General features: G+C 43.1%; 1 protein-coding gene across 4 annotated transcripts in view; it reads left to right on the top strand.

Annotated features, from left to right (window-relative positions):
• The window catches only part of kcnq1.2 (potassium voltage-gated channel, KQT-like subfamily, member 1.2), a 104,491-nt gene that overhangs the window by 6,440 nt on the left and 84,399 nt on the right, over positions 1-13,652 (top strand). For all 4 annotated transcript variants that reach the window (XM_029841223.1, XM_011607613.2, XM_029841220.1 and 1 more), the window contains exons 3-11: positions 524-614; positions 3,726-3,852; positions 4,002-4,080; positions 4,174-4,270; positions 5,885-6,025; positions 7,617-7,727; positions 7,813-7,908; positions 8,708-8,845; positions 11,800-11,965. In XM_029841223.1, coding sequence (XP_029697083.1) covers positions 524-614; positions 3,726-3,852; positions 4,002-4,080; positions 4,174-4,270; positions 5,885-6,025; positions 7,617-7,727; positions 7,813-7,908; positions 8,708-8,845; positions 11,800-11,965 — 1,046 coding nt within the window. The remainder of the gene's footprint in view (positions 1-523; positions 615-3,725; positions 3,853-4,001; positions 4,081-4,173; positions 4,271-5,884; positions 6,026-7,616; positions 7,728-7,812; positions 7,909-8,707; positions 8,846-11,799; positions 11,966-13,652) is intronic.

Genomic DNA, 13,652 nt, shown 5'->3' with positions numbered 1-13,652 from the left:
CACTCTCCTTCTTCCTCTTTCCGTCTCCTCCGTTTACCGTCGTTCAGACGCGCTTCGTAGTGGATGTTCAAACCTACGAGGCTATTTTTGTAGGCTGAGTATATACACTGACAGATGGACCATCTTGTCGGAATGTTTCCCTGTTGCTAGGAGACGTGGTGGAAACACCATCTCAGCTGTTAATACAAGCTGATTGATGGCAAAAAGAAACAAATAGACAGACAACCTTGAAGTCATCATTAGAGGACAGAACCTGCACAGTGGTTCACAGATAACTCTGCTGCCTTTGCATTTCAGTATCACACTTTTTCTTATGGATGCTAAAAAGAATGTGAGCATCCTGACCTGAGAAAAACCAAGAATAGTGCTTAGAAGGAACAAGAGTCAAAAAAGTTCCTTCACCTTCTGACATTAAGGTCAGACTCCTAAATTAATGTTTTCTGTGCTCAATATTTGTTGTTGTTGTAATTTTTTCTTGTTATTCTACTGTTTGACTGACTAAATGTATTTTGTCTCTGCACAGCTTCATCATGGTCCTGGTGTGTCTGATCTTCAGCGTTCTATCCACTATAGAGCAATACGCAGACTTTGCCACGGGAACCCTCTTCTGGATGGTAAATATTTTGATAGGAAAAACTCTTTATTAGCATAGTGTTGATTTTATTGTTTTGGTTTCATTTTACAATCGTCTTATAAACTTGTGGACTTTTCTCGTTTCCATGCAGTACCGGCCTATAGCCACACGGTGGAGACAGGAGATCTAATGTGGGAGGTCGTGCGCTATTAAAAAGTTCAAAAACTCCACTCATTGATATCAAGGACCACTCTGACAGATATTAATAGCGCTTTATACTGAGTAACATGTACGCCATTATTAACACAAGATCTGTCACAACCCCATGACCTTTTGGTGGATCGCCTTTACAATAGTGATTTGGCTCTGTACAGAGTGTTCTTGCTGATACCTGCTGAAGAATTGATTTTTTTTTCTTTTCCCGTGGCTTTTCAAGCTATTCAAGCTGTTAAATGATGCAATAAATCCAGGGATTAGAACAGGTAAAGTAAATTATGGCTGCCGTTTGGAAACCCTACAAAGAGAGTGTGTGCCGTCTGTTTCTGCTCACATGCTGTGAGGACGAATACACACGTAGCTTCTGTGTACCCACACACACAGTTTACACAGACATTTATAAAAAGCCCAGGCATACACATCTATTCAAATACACACACAATACACACGCGGGTACCCTCCTGAGTCCCAGGACAGACTGGACAGTGGACACTGCTCTGTAGACTTTTGGCCGGTGTCCTCTGAGGACCTTATTTCATGGTTATTCATTTATTTTTACCCAGGAACACCCAAAGTCTTGCTGTCATTATCATTAAGCCTGTTTCAGCGTCACCTTTTTAGTCTCCCGTGTCAATGTTTTCTTAATTTTAATGACTCAGGTGCTTAGCTGTAATTGATTCATAAAGATAAATTACTGTCAGTGTTATTCCTCCGAGTAGACAAACAGGCCCCATATTTGTGCACCTGCCTGTGTGTTTGCACATATATGTGTATTTGTAATGCTTACTCCAGTCCAGTATTAATTGTGAGATAAGATAATAGCTTTGCGGGTGTGCGTGCTGTGTGTTTTAGAGGGGAATATGTGGCGGTAGGAGCTATTCTTAGAAAGTTCAGGGTTAACTGGCAGTGTTGAATCACAGGCTGCTTGCTTTGGAAGGCAGACGGGAGTCCTTGAGGATATTTGGCCTTCAGGGCAGCTGCCAAAGTAAAGCCAGGATGGGAGCGTACACAACATGTGGGTTGCATGAATCTTCACCGTGATGTGGAAATCTGGTTTATCAATGATTTTATACAAATGTAATATCGCAGTGTTTCTCCTGGCTGCAGAGTCTGTACAGCTGTGCCGCTATTCAGCAGCTTCAACAGACAACTGGAAACCAGTTTACAACCAGTCAAGTTCAAGTGGAACCTATATCCGGCTCCACAGTCAGTATAATGCAATAACATTTTAAATAAAACAAATAAACAAATAGAAAAGCAGGGCTTTTCCCAGAGATTGAAATCTAATAATGTGGAAGTTAAACTGGACTGAGATTATATTGAAAATAATAATAATGGGTTTTTCTTTTTTTGAACATCCAGTTTTGAGAAAGCATTTATAGATATGGTGGGATGTAGGGATTAATCTGATCATAGTTGTGCCCTCCACAGTAATTCAGTGTGCTTCATCTAGGACCAGATGAGCTCATCGCTGCTCAAACGCTCATCTAATTTCAGTAAACATCTGACTGTGAGCGTCTGACACGCATTTTTAAAAAACACTACAGCATCTGTGTGACCCATTTCAGGGAATTATCATAGCTAATCCCTTCAATTTTTCCAAAACCATGCGCACCTTTGACGCTCAAATGTTACCCAGATGTCACGATGTGACCAAATGCTCCATAAAGTAGGATTAGACATTTTCTGTTGGAGATATTTTGCTCCGACCGTGCAGACGTCTGCACGGGCCGATTTATCATCAGACAATTAACACAAGAAGAAGATAAAACAGTCCATTCTTTGTTTGAGCTATTGTTCCAACGCCTTTTGGTCCAAACTAGGTGAGGGTTGGGCCGTTTTTGGACACAACAAAAAAAGGTTCTGGCTGGCTGCTGCTTGGTGCCAGACCTCTGAACGTCTGTGCAGATCTTCTGTTTGCTCAGCGATTCAGATCAGAATGAATGAAGTGAAACTAAATGGTAATTCATTCTGTTTATCTGAGGAGGTTATAAGGATTTACTGACCCATTTTGGCTGGTCCCAGTCTACAGTTCCGCCTCTTTATCTTTGTTTTGGTACAGGAATTCAAGGCCAGACAACCCACGCATATAATCTACAGATGACTATCTAATAAAAATGGGCTTTATGAAAACTAAGGACGCTGCACAAACGGCCTCGCTGCTGTGATGAGGCATAGTTTAGTGTGGCTAAATGTACGCATGTGGGCATTTGCTGATAGCGGAGTGACGCCCTCGCTAGGCTGAATGGTGTCGGCATGACTGACAGGTCATTGTTTTGGGGCTCAGTGGTGCTGTGTTATTGCAGCGGGGCTCATGGTATTAGGTTTCCTGCGAGGGGTGGTCAGGCGGCAGCCAGTTCAAGCAATCAGGGCGATGGCCACCCACTTGGCCCCGCGCTTTAACGGACAGTATGGTGGCTAAATATTATGCGCACACGGTGGCCAGGAAAATGATCTCAGTCAGGCGGCCTTAATTAGTTTGCAGGGACAAACGCAGGTACGGGAATAACAGAATGAGCCGATAGACGTGAAATGTGAACGCAATCAGTTTTCTATAGATGGTGCTTATCATTTTGTGATTTACTGGTATCTGCCGACGATGGCATTTCCTTCAGTGAGTTCAGTTTGTCAGCCATTGACCCTGTCTCAGTATCGCCTGTCATCAGCTGTGTTATCAACCTCCAACTCCCCGCCCGAGCGGTGGGACAACGACCCTACTCCAGGACCTCCTGGCTGTCACGCCTGTCGTTGACCTTTCATATTGCACTGTCAATTCTGTTGATTCTGACGATCTGAACGCTCTACGCTACATCCAATGCGAGCCATGCTTTTAGAAATTCGCTCTTATCTGCAGCTGCATCCGCTGTTTGTTTGCCATCTGTTTTTGCACTGAATCACTGTAACCCCTGCTTTGTGTCTGGATTGTAATCTGCAGGAGATTGTGCTGGTGCTCTTCTTTGGCACGGAGTACGTGGTCCGGCTGTGGTCGGCAGGCTGCCGCAGCAAATATGCAGGCATCAAAGGGCGCCTTCGCTTTATCAGGAAGCCCATATCAATCATAGGTGCACCTGGCTTTTTCTTTTTCCCCCCCAGTATCAAACAACCTACACCCTCAATCGCTCTTGTTCTTTATATCACCAACAAGCATTTTTAATCTTCATTTAATTGAAACGCAAGTAATCAGAGCCCAGTTTTAATGTCTCAATTGCAGATTTGATAGTGGTCATCGCCTCAATCATTGTGCTGGGTGTGGGGTCCAACGGTCAAGTGTTTGCCACGTCCGCTATCAGGTAACATAAAGATGTTTTAAATTTCATCATTTATTCAGTTGAGAATGAAGTTTTTGATCAGGAATGATGGCTTTGTGGGCACTGTGCTTTCAGGGGCATACGTTTCCTCCAAATCCTGCGCATGCTTCATGTGGACCGTCAGGGAGGAACATGGAGGCTTCTGGGATCTGTAGTCTTTATTCATCGCCAGGTAGGTTGGCCTGCCACCTGAAATCTGTGGCTATATTCTTGTATTGGCTATAGCGCAGACTACAGCAAGAGAAGTTCGTCAACTACAGATTGTTAAAGTTAAAAATGAATGTAAACTAGTCTAATTGGATAAGTTTCCCTTTCCCTGGTGACAGATAAATGCCTTATCAGACGGTTCTGTTTAGTGGGATTATACTGGCCTTTTCTGTCTCTTTAAATTGGGGGGGAAAGAAAAGACACAACATTGAATATAGGGCTTAGGCAACATATTTTTTAAACATTGCCTTTTTCGCCCACATATTTGCTGAATGTTTATTTTTCTCAGCCAATTGTTGGAAGTAATTAGGTTTTTTGCAAGCCAAAGTTCAAAAGTCATCCTGACCTTTGACCTGAGGTTGTGAACCTCATATTTTAGAAAAACTCTACTTTTGTGCAAAGCTCCACAGATGAAGCTGCACTGTGGTGTTGACACCAAAGTCAACTTGATGGTTGCCCTTTAGAATCTTTAGAACGAGCGTCTTCACTTCCCACTCATCCGACTGATATTGCTAGTGTTTAATGTTCTCTACAATAGTGTGTCATCTGAAGATTTCCACCTTATCTTGCTATCATTCATGCATGATGTGTAAATCGCTCAGTTGAGTTTTGTCAATGCAACAAACACCAGTGTTGTTGTGATCCCTCAGTATGTCACAGTCAGGATCATGTACATTTATTTGCTACTCCAGCTTTGATCGCCTCAATACAACCGCGCCGCTGAGCGTTTCATGTCGAGAGTGTCTGTAATAACACGAGCAGGCTGATTGACACCTGTTTTTAATACGCGCCCGTGAACGTTGTGCGTTTGAGCGGCTCACGCTGAGTCTCAGCGGGATTTTTCTCACATCTGCTGTGGATACTGACAGTGGCAGAGCGGATTTTATAGCTGGCTCTTTGTTGAGCAGATCAAAGCGAAAAATAAAATGTGTTTGGCTCATCTGGTAATGTGGCCTCATGCACGATGGGGCACTTCTGCTCTATTTTGGGCCGTGATACATTGGCTGCCACATTTCTCTTCTGTTAGCGCTGAGCTCTCTAGAGTCTTTGCTGGTGACTTTTCTTTGTCAAGAAAGTGAACCCAGCTTGCAATCTGTAGTCATTAATAGTATGACCGGTGGTTGAAATTGATCCAGAGGTTTAAAACTTTAAAGAAATCACAACATAATCATTGAAACATAATTCTGAAGTTGGCTCCAATCACAACCAGACAGATTTCCCAACTGCCTGAAATCCATTAAATCCAGAAGCAGTCACCTAAAGCGACCTTCATCTTTAGCCTCCTACTGTGCTGATGGTGTTGGGTGAATTATATGACACAAAGCTTTTCATATTGAGCACATTGTGAGTCACACGCTCGTAATTCATGTGCTGGGACTGACAGCAATTCATAGAACTGAAAAACATCTGAGGCGGCTTTTGCTGCAACACCAAAGAATGTGAGTTTATTCAGTTACTGAGAGTTTTGGGGGTTTGCTCATTCAGAATTAAAGCTGTAACTGGGTATGCTGAGCTGGTTTCATGTGGGATAATGCTGCAGATTTGTTCATATTCATATGACCTTTTTGGTGTTTTTCAGGAACTCATCACCACCCTTTACATTGGCTTCCTGGGCCTCATCTTTTCCTCCTACTTTGTGTACCTAGCGGAGAAGGATGCCGTGGATGAGGAGGGGAAGACGGGCTTCTCCAGCTATGCTGATGCCCTGTGGTGGGGTGTGGTAAGACAGCAAACTTGGAATGACCCTAATTTCATGCAACAGGTCTTTCACTGAGCTTTTGGGGCAGGTCTCTGCAAGTTTTACCCCCTAATGCACATTTTTTTGGGATCCTTGAGCGCTGAAATTTCCCATCCTAGCCTACATACCTCAGAGGTCACATCACATTCAAATTAAATAGACCCGCGCCAAACAACCTAGACAATGCATTCACAAGTGCAGGTCTCAGTGGGAGAGATGGGAATGACTGTATGGTCACGCAGGTCGGGTCAGCCATTAACCCACTTGTGGTTTTATTCCCCCCATCACATTTTCATGGAGCATTCACGCGTCACCGCCACACTTAACCTGGAGTGTGCTGATGTTTTCCATGCATTGATCTGGTTTTGCTTATTCCAGCCTGTGCAGAGGCTCACATTCCCAAAGTAGTTAATTAAACATCTGAATTGAAAGCGCAGAGAAATAAGAAACCTATGGCAGCCTTGTGCAGGGGATCAGTGCACCACAAAGAGATGGCAATAAACCATTCACCTCTGGGCACTCTGGCTGAAAGAACTTTTAGAGCGCCAATATAAAGTGTCGGTTCCCTTAATTAAAACTTTAATTGTGGGATTACTACCTTTATGTAACAAGGGTTGAGGGGGGGTGGGGGTCACAGCACTTCTTACCTCTCTATTGAGAGCTGAATAAAAGCTTTTATTTCATGTTAGTCTGCCCACAACTCGAAAGAAAAGATTTGCAGATGAGTATTTGCACGTTTTTCGTTTTTTGAGACTGTAACCTTGAGAGATGACATATTTCATGACAACAGAGCTGGATGATGCTGAGCCTTTTTCGGTGTGCATTCATTTTTTGCCTAATTTTGCTTTGGGTCACAGCGGGAGGAAAAACAGTTGCCGTGTCTACTTCTTCCTCTTTCTTCCCCTCTCTATCCCCCACCTTTCCTGCTGATTTGTCGGTAAAATATCTCTAATTGGCACACACCATTGAAAACAGTCAAACTTCGTGTGCACATATGCAAGTAGATAGACTCCATTACTGCCAGCGGAATGAAAGACTACTTTTGTGACCTTTGTGATGGAAAGACGAGCATTTGCCACACACGATCTGAATTAGAGAAGTGTTCTTGAGTTAGATCATTCCACCTTGATGCTCCAGGGGATATTATTTAGCCATCGGATTTGTGGAATTAATCCCCCACCACTCCACTCACCCTGCAGCACCCAACCAACCGCCCTTTACACCCCAATTCCTTCTATTTTTTAACCGCCTAAGCTCTTTTAAGTCTCTCACCTTACATCAGCCGCTTTGTGTTAGTTCTCTGCGGGGGCTTATGTACAGTTACCCCTCAGACACCCGCGGTAAGCCGAGTTTATTCTGAATGTGTCAGGATTGGCTCGGTTTACGTGTGAGTCTATATACAGATGCAAAGAGGTGTTTGCTTCCCTCAGTGACTGGTACATTTTAAAACGTTATTATTAAGTGGGAATTTTATTTGCTTCGGGGGAGGGGGGGAAAGCCTGAAGTGCTCCAGCCATCACTTGTTATGTCTGTGAGCTGAGTAGATTTAAAGAAATTTCTGTTCTGTCTCTAGGTGACCGTCACCACAATCGGCTACGGAGACAAAATCCCCCAAACGTGGATCGGCAAGGCCATCGCTTCCTGCTTTAGCGTCTTTGCAATCTCCTTCTTCGCTTTACCGGCTGTAAGTACAGCATTAAACAAACAGCACCAATGCAACGGCGTGGCAGATTACCTTCGATTCTTACTGTCTTATTCTTGCCTTTTAGGGTATCCTGGGCTCAGGTTTCGCCCTTAAAGTCCAACAGAAGCAGAGACAGAAGCACTTCAACAGACAGATTCCTGCTGCAGCCTGTCTCATACAGGTACAGTTCAGTACATTCAAGCTTTTGAAGCTGATAGTTTGAGAATCTTTTCATTTGCGTTACACTCTGCTCTCTTGGCTAAAGTAGAAACACCTCCTCTTATTCTGTTTATGACATCAGCACAGTTTGCAATCTCCAGTCCCAGAGCAAATTGGTGCAACCTGACAAACTTGATATCCTGTGTATAGATGTGCAGATGCCCAACTTTTCAAACGCTATAGATTAAAAAGCAGGGCAGATGTGGCAGATCAATGATTCAACAGTAGACAAAAGACCTCTATACGGCAGCCTTAGAAAACTTGGCCAGAAAAATCATCTCAATCTGATTCTTATTATTCTGAAAGGCGCACGCTTACTTTCCACATTTTGGCAGCGTAAACTTAAGCGAACTGGAAACCGAACAAAGACATTTTATTAGCAGCATTTGTTGTCTACAATCTCCTGCCGAGCCATTATGAGGTGTGGCCCACGTGTCAACAATGAATCTGAGGCCTAATGAGTAGCTGTAGCGCGGTCTTCCGCAACAGTTACAGTCCGGGGCATCTGTGACACGAAAACACCTAATGGAGCAAATATCAGGTTGCAAAAATAAACATACGTGACGATTTATACCGTCAAATTCAATCGATAAAAAACATACGGGAATGATAGCTCAAACCACCAATGGCACAGTCACTGGATTCCTTAATGATTGCAGAACTTGTGCTTGGTTCTATTTCCTCTTTAAATGCTATGGGAGAAATTGCAAATGATGTGCTTTGACACGCACTGATCTAATACCCTAATCTTTCCACATCAGACACTTTGGAGGTGCTACGCCGCAGAGAAACCAGACGGCTGTGCTGCTACGTGGAAAATGTTCGTCCTCACCCCAGAGGCTATAGCCATGGCGGAATCTGACAACTCCAGTCCCAACATCAGGAAACTGAACCTATCGGTATTAACCCAACTCAAATTTCGAGCCAATGTGGTCGTGAGGTTCATATTTCGAATGCTTCCAAGTCGCCGTTGAGTCTTTCCTTTTAAAACCGCTCAGGAACCTTAAAATGTGAAGCAGAATTCTGGCACTGTTGGTTTGGACTCAACTATGGCCATTTTGCCAACGTCTCCTCTCCTTTTTTTTCTTTTTTCCACTTCCTCCAAATGCTTTTCTTTATCTGTCCAGCAGCTCCACCCAGGTGCTGTATAGCCACATATTTGCTCTGTTTCTTGTTGAAAAGATAATGCCCACATGCAATACACACATCAGTTCTCATTTGAAAGAAGAATCCTTTCAATTGATTGCAGGGACGATTTGCATAACCTGCGATGAGTTGTCACCCCCCCACCCCCACCCCCCCCCTTCCCATCCAGTTCACCTCTCACAGCAATATTAGCTATGTTGCACCCAGGCCATAGAGCATGAAAAGGAAAGTTAAGTTCCCACAAACATACACACACATGAAAGGACTCACATCACAAATACACACAGCACCCTTACCCCCCCACCCACCCCAGACTCCACCAGGATGACTCGAGGCCTTTGTCTCTGAGGGACAAAGACTCAGTCAGTTGAGATGATGTCACTGCCGCCTTTCTCATGGGAGTAAACCTTTGTCTAGCAGAACAACAACAAAAAAATCTTTGTGTAGCACTGAACCCACATGTACTGCCGAGAACGAGGGCCGCTTCCGTTCTTTTCTGTTCCAGCATGTGACTTTCCCTTCTGACTTTCTCCCCCTCCCTTTCTTTTCCCCCTTCTTTCAAAGCCCCTCTCCTGTTTTTTTCCCCTTATTTTAACTGTCTTTACTTCACTCTGGCCGTTTCTATAACGCACTTCCTGCATATTTTTCTCCTTTCTGAAGTCTGTTTTTTCCTCTTTTCATTCAGTGTTTTTTTCTCTCCTTCCCCTCTCTTAATATCTGCTCCTCAGTTTCTTTTTTGTCCTTGTATTTTTTTTAAAACTCTTACTGTTCCTTACATCTCCTTTTTTCCCTCTTTTCTTTTATTCTGGTCCAGCTTATTTCACCCACCTCCCTCTCTAACTAATGAGTCATTCAAACTTTGGGTATTTCGGTTGAACTGCTGGCCAACTGTCAGTGCCAAAGGTCTGATCCATTGAGCCCAAGTAATTGAGAGATTTTATAAAAGCGGAGTTCATGATGTTGGCGAGGGTTAGTGGGTCTAAGAATTAAAGCAGAGGCTTAGAACCCATAACTATGACCTCAAATTAAACATTAACTGATGACGTTAAGCACGCAAGCTGACAGTATCGTACACATTGGTGTGATTATGCTGTGTTATAATGTTGGGAAATTCTAGAGCTAAGCATTTGTTTCCCTAACTTTTGATGTAAAAAAAATATCACTGTTCATTTAATTCACATTTCAACATTTTCTTGACACACCAACATGCAAACATTTGTCTTTTTTTTCACAAGGCAGATTTTTTTTTTTTTTTACCAGGGTTAATAAGTTCCAGGCTAAATAAAATTCTGGCAATTATGTTGGTCATGTGACCACCACTCCTTCAAGTTGTAGAGAATATATTCAAATCAGGTTGACGATGCATGGGGAAGTGGTACGACAATATAAGTATTGTTAAGTATTGTATTGTATAAGTAGTATCTTGCTTGAGATGCTTCAATATGCCATGAATTTGTTTCGGGGTGTGCCCAACACTGAAATTTCTGCTGAATTTCTTCCACTGCAAAGATGCTCCAAATACACTGGACCTCATTGTCCATCCACCCCTCATTGCCTATAAAAATGAAAAAAAAAGGCTTTAAATGTGTTCAGCTGACCAGCATTTTTTGAGCACACGGCCCCACACCTCAGTAATTTCTTACCTCCCGACGAGGTGATTGTTTTTCCAGGAAAAGTTGGGTTTGTGGCAATATTTTTTCCTGGCTAATCTTGGTGGAAATGTGCAGAGGTTTTCTTTTTTTTCAAAATCCCGGCTAAAATTTCTGCAGGAAAATGGACTAAATGAAAATAAATGAAAGATGACTGTAGCACTGAAAGATGGCACTATAAGATTACAAAAATGCAATACTTGGTTTCCCAGAGACTATCTCCTGTCAGCAATTACAATTGTCTTACAGTATATTTATATGTGGAGACCCTGCTGCTACTAGCCTCTGGGCTGCGGCTATTTAGCTCCCCACTAATAACAGTATGTGGGGTGTGAGGTTGGGACTAAAAAAACAAGGAGGCAAGGTTACATCGCTGTCACTGTATCTCTCCTCTGTTCTCATGGAGGCATAGGGAGTTGCAGCTCCACGTGTTAGTTTGACCAGGTTGGGGCTGGGCTATATATACGCAGGAATGTGGTGAACTTTGGCAGGGTTCTGCAGTGATATGGGTGTGTTTATTTGTGCTGTAGAACATAACCACCATGGAAAATAAAAAAGAAATAAGGTGGTATTGCTCTGATTTCATCTCTTCCCCCGATTTGTAACGCTCTACCGCGGCTGTGCCAACAAACCTGCGTAATTTACCTTTTAATGAGTTGATCTCGCCTCTGTAACTCTGAATTTTCAGTTGGAACTGTAAGAGTTTACGAGATGAAGAGTGGGTCCAAATGAAATCCAGCTTTTGTTGCCACAACAGTCCCTTAGTGAAATTCCCAAATAGTACACAAAACACGCAAGTACCAGAAGCAGCCTATTTTCTGTCCCATAGCATCACCCCCAAAATTGAATCATGCAGTTCTGGCATTGGTCTTGTACCCCTGAGGATCCAGAAAAAGATTTTATAGATTGGGAAAAAGGAACCCCGCCTTGATTAGTCAAACTGGATCCAGAACCGTCATGTGTTATTGAACATTTGCCTCAAATATAAATCTTTCTATTGCTCATTTCATTTCCTATTAATTGCCTTTAAAATGCTGCTGTGGGCTTTTCTCTGATAGAGAAGGGTGTCCAAGAGAAGGTTGAAGTCCAGAGGAAACGGCGCTATGGGAGTGGCATCAGAACGGGCCGTATCCATCCCGCAAATCACCTACGATCATATTGATGACAGCGAGGAGAAGAAAGATGTCACATTCTTCCAGGACGAGCAAAGGGGGAGCGTTGAAGGTAACATCCCGGGATGATTACTGTATTATGAAGTGAGCATGCTGATATCATGACGCCGGTTCTTTCCACTTGCTACGTACTCGACCGGAGTTCCGCAAACATCACCGCATGCTTGTCTTCTGAAAACACAGTCAACCTGCCAGTACCACGCACGAAAAGGCTCAACCCTGTTTCCAGTGTGATTCAGCTGGCCCCGTTTTACACCGCTCATTAACAGAGATTTTATTGTGAATCTGACACCTTCGAATGCCATGTTCTTTGAGGAGCGTGCTTTTTCATACACTTCGAGGTCACTTGGCAGCCGAGCTTGTGTCACGCAGAGGACATTCTGTACTGTGTGACGGAGCAAATGACGACTGTTGGGAAACCAGCACCAGTTCGTCTGTCGCCCGTGCTACGGTTTTATTTGATGACATGGTGCATATTAAATATCGTAAAATCATGTCTTGGGAAGGCCTTGGAATTCCCATTATTTGAGTAGATGCGTGACGTGGATATTGAAACTAAACAGCCCATGAAGAGGAACAGCTGAGTGTGACTGTCAACTGAAACACGGCTCCAGCTTGGAGAGTGAAGAGTTTAACTTTACCATCTAAATGCGTAGCCATTTCTATTGAAATATGTAGATCGCACCAGAGGAACAGTGTGTGTTTTGTGTGTTTTGTGGACTATCACATAGACTCAATCATCCATCCATTTGGACAGGGTGAACAGAAAAGACAGAAACATAAAAACACAAATTTGTGACTTACAGTTTCCTGCCATACATTTGAGCCACTAAATGTCACGGGGAGAGCTGTTGGTTGCATTTTTTTCTAATTTTCACGCAGTAAACACGGCCCCTCCTGCTCCCCTCAGACCTAAGATGGCTACCAGGGGTCTTCTGATAGGCCAGATGGAACCTATTAAGTTCTCAGCGGTGATTAGAGGTCACGGTTACAAGTTTTTTACTGTTTCACTTGTCCCCTTTACCGGCCACAGACACTCTTACAGCTTAAGTGGAAAAACTTAAAAACATGGTTTATTGGGCTTACAACGGGGAATGTCACCTTGTACCAATTGACATGAACCAGAATTGCCATGAACACACAAGGGCCAAACTGAAGATGGGATTAAAAAAGATGGGGCTGATTTCAGATGGTTGTAAAGGTCGACTTGTTCTTAATGGCTTCCAGAATCTGTACCGGTACATAAAACCGTACAAACACTTTATTTTTTCTCAGTGTCTCCATACTTTATGAAAGATTGACAGTTGATGGTTGTTTGGGGGTGAGGACTCAACTTCCTGTGTTAAAAGACATCCCACTAAATGAATTGACCCAGGCTGCAGGTTAATAAATGGACTTTATGAGTTTTTCCTGTTGGGGCATGAAAGGATCTTGGGCGACATAAACTTGACATAAAGGCAGACCATCACGACTAGAGCAACCGCTTACGAGTGGAAAAACTTCCCGCTTAATTGGGTGCATCTTGGACACATGTCGCAGTAAAAATGTGTCTAAATCAAACCTTTTATCCATTCTCATGTTGGCAAACGTGTGAACTGTTGAAAAGGAGACGATCAATGTTATAACAGTCAGTAGTTTCCTTTAAAAAGTGCACGTGCTAATCATCTGTGTTCCAGATTCAAACAGTCCAGTAAATCCAGACCATAATTTTCTTTACTCTCCCCTTTGTCTTTAATAAA

Source organism: Takifugu rubripes, chromosome 9, assembly GCF_901000725.2.
Source record: "Takifugu rubripes chromosome 9, fTakRub1.2, whole genome shotgun sequence".
Classification (NCBI taxonomy): Eukaryota; Metazoa; Chordata; class Actinopteri; order Tetraodontiformes; family Tetraodontidae; genus Takifugu; species Takifugu rubripes.
This window is presented reverse-complemented; position numbering and strand designations above follow the sequence as displayed.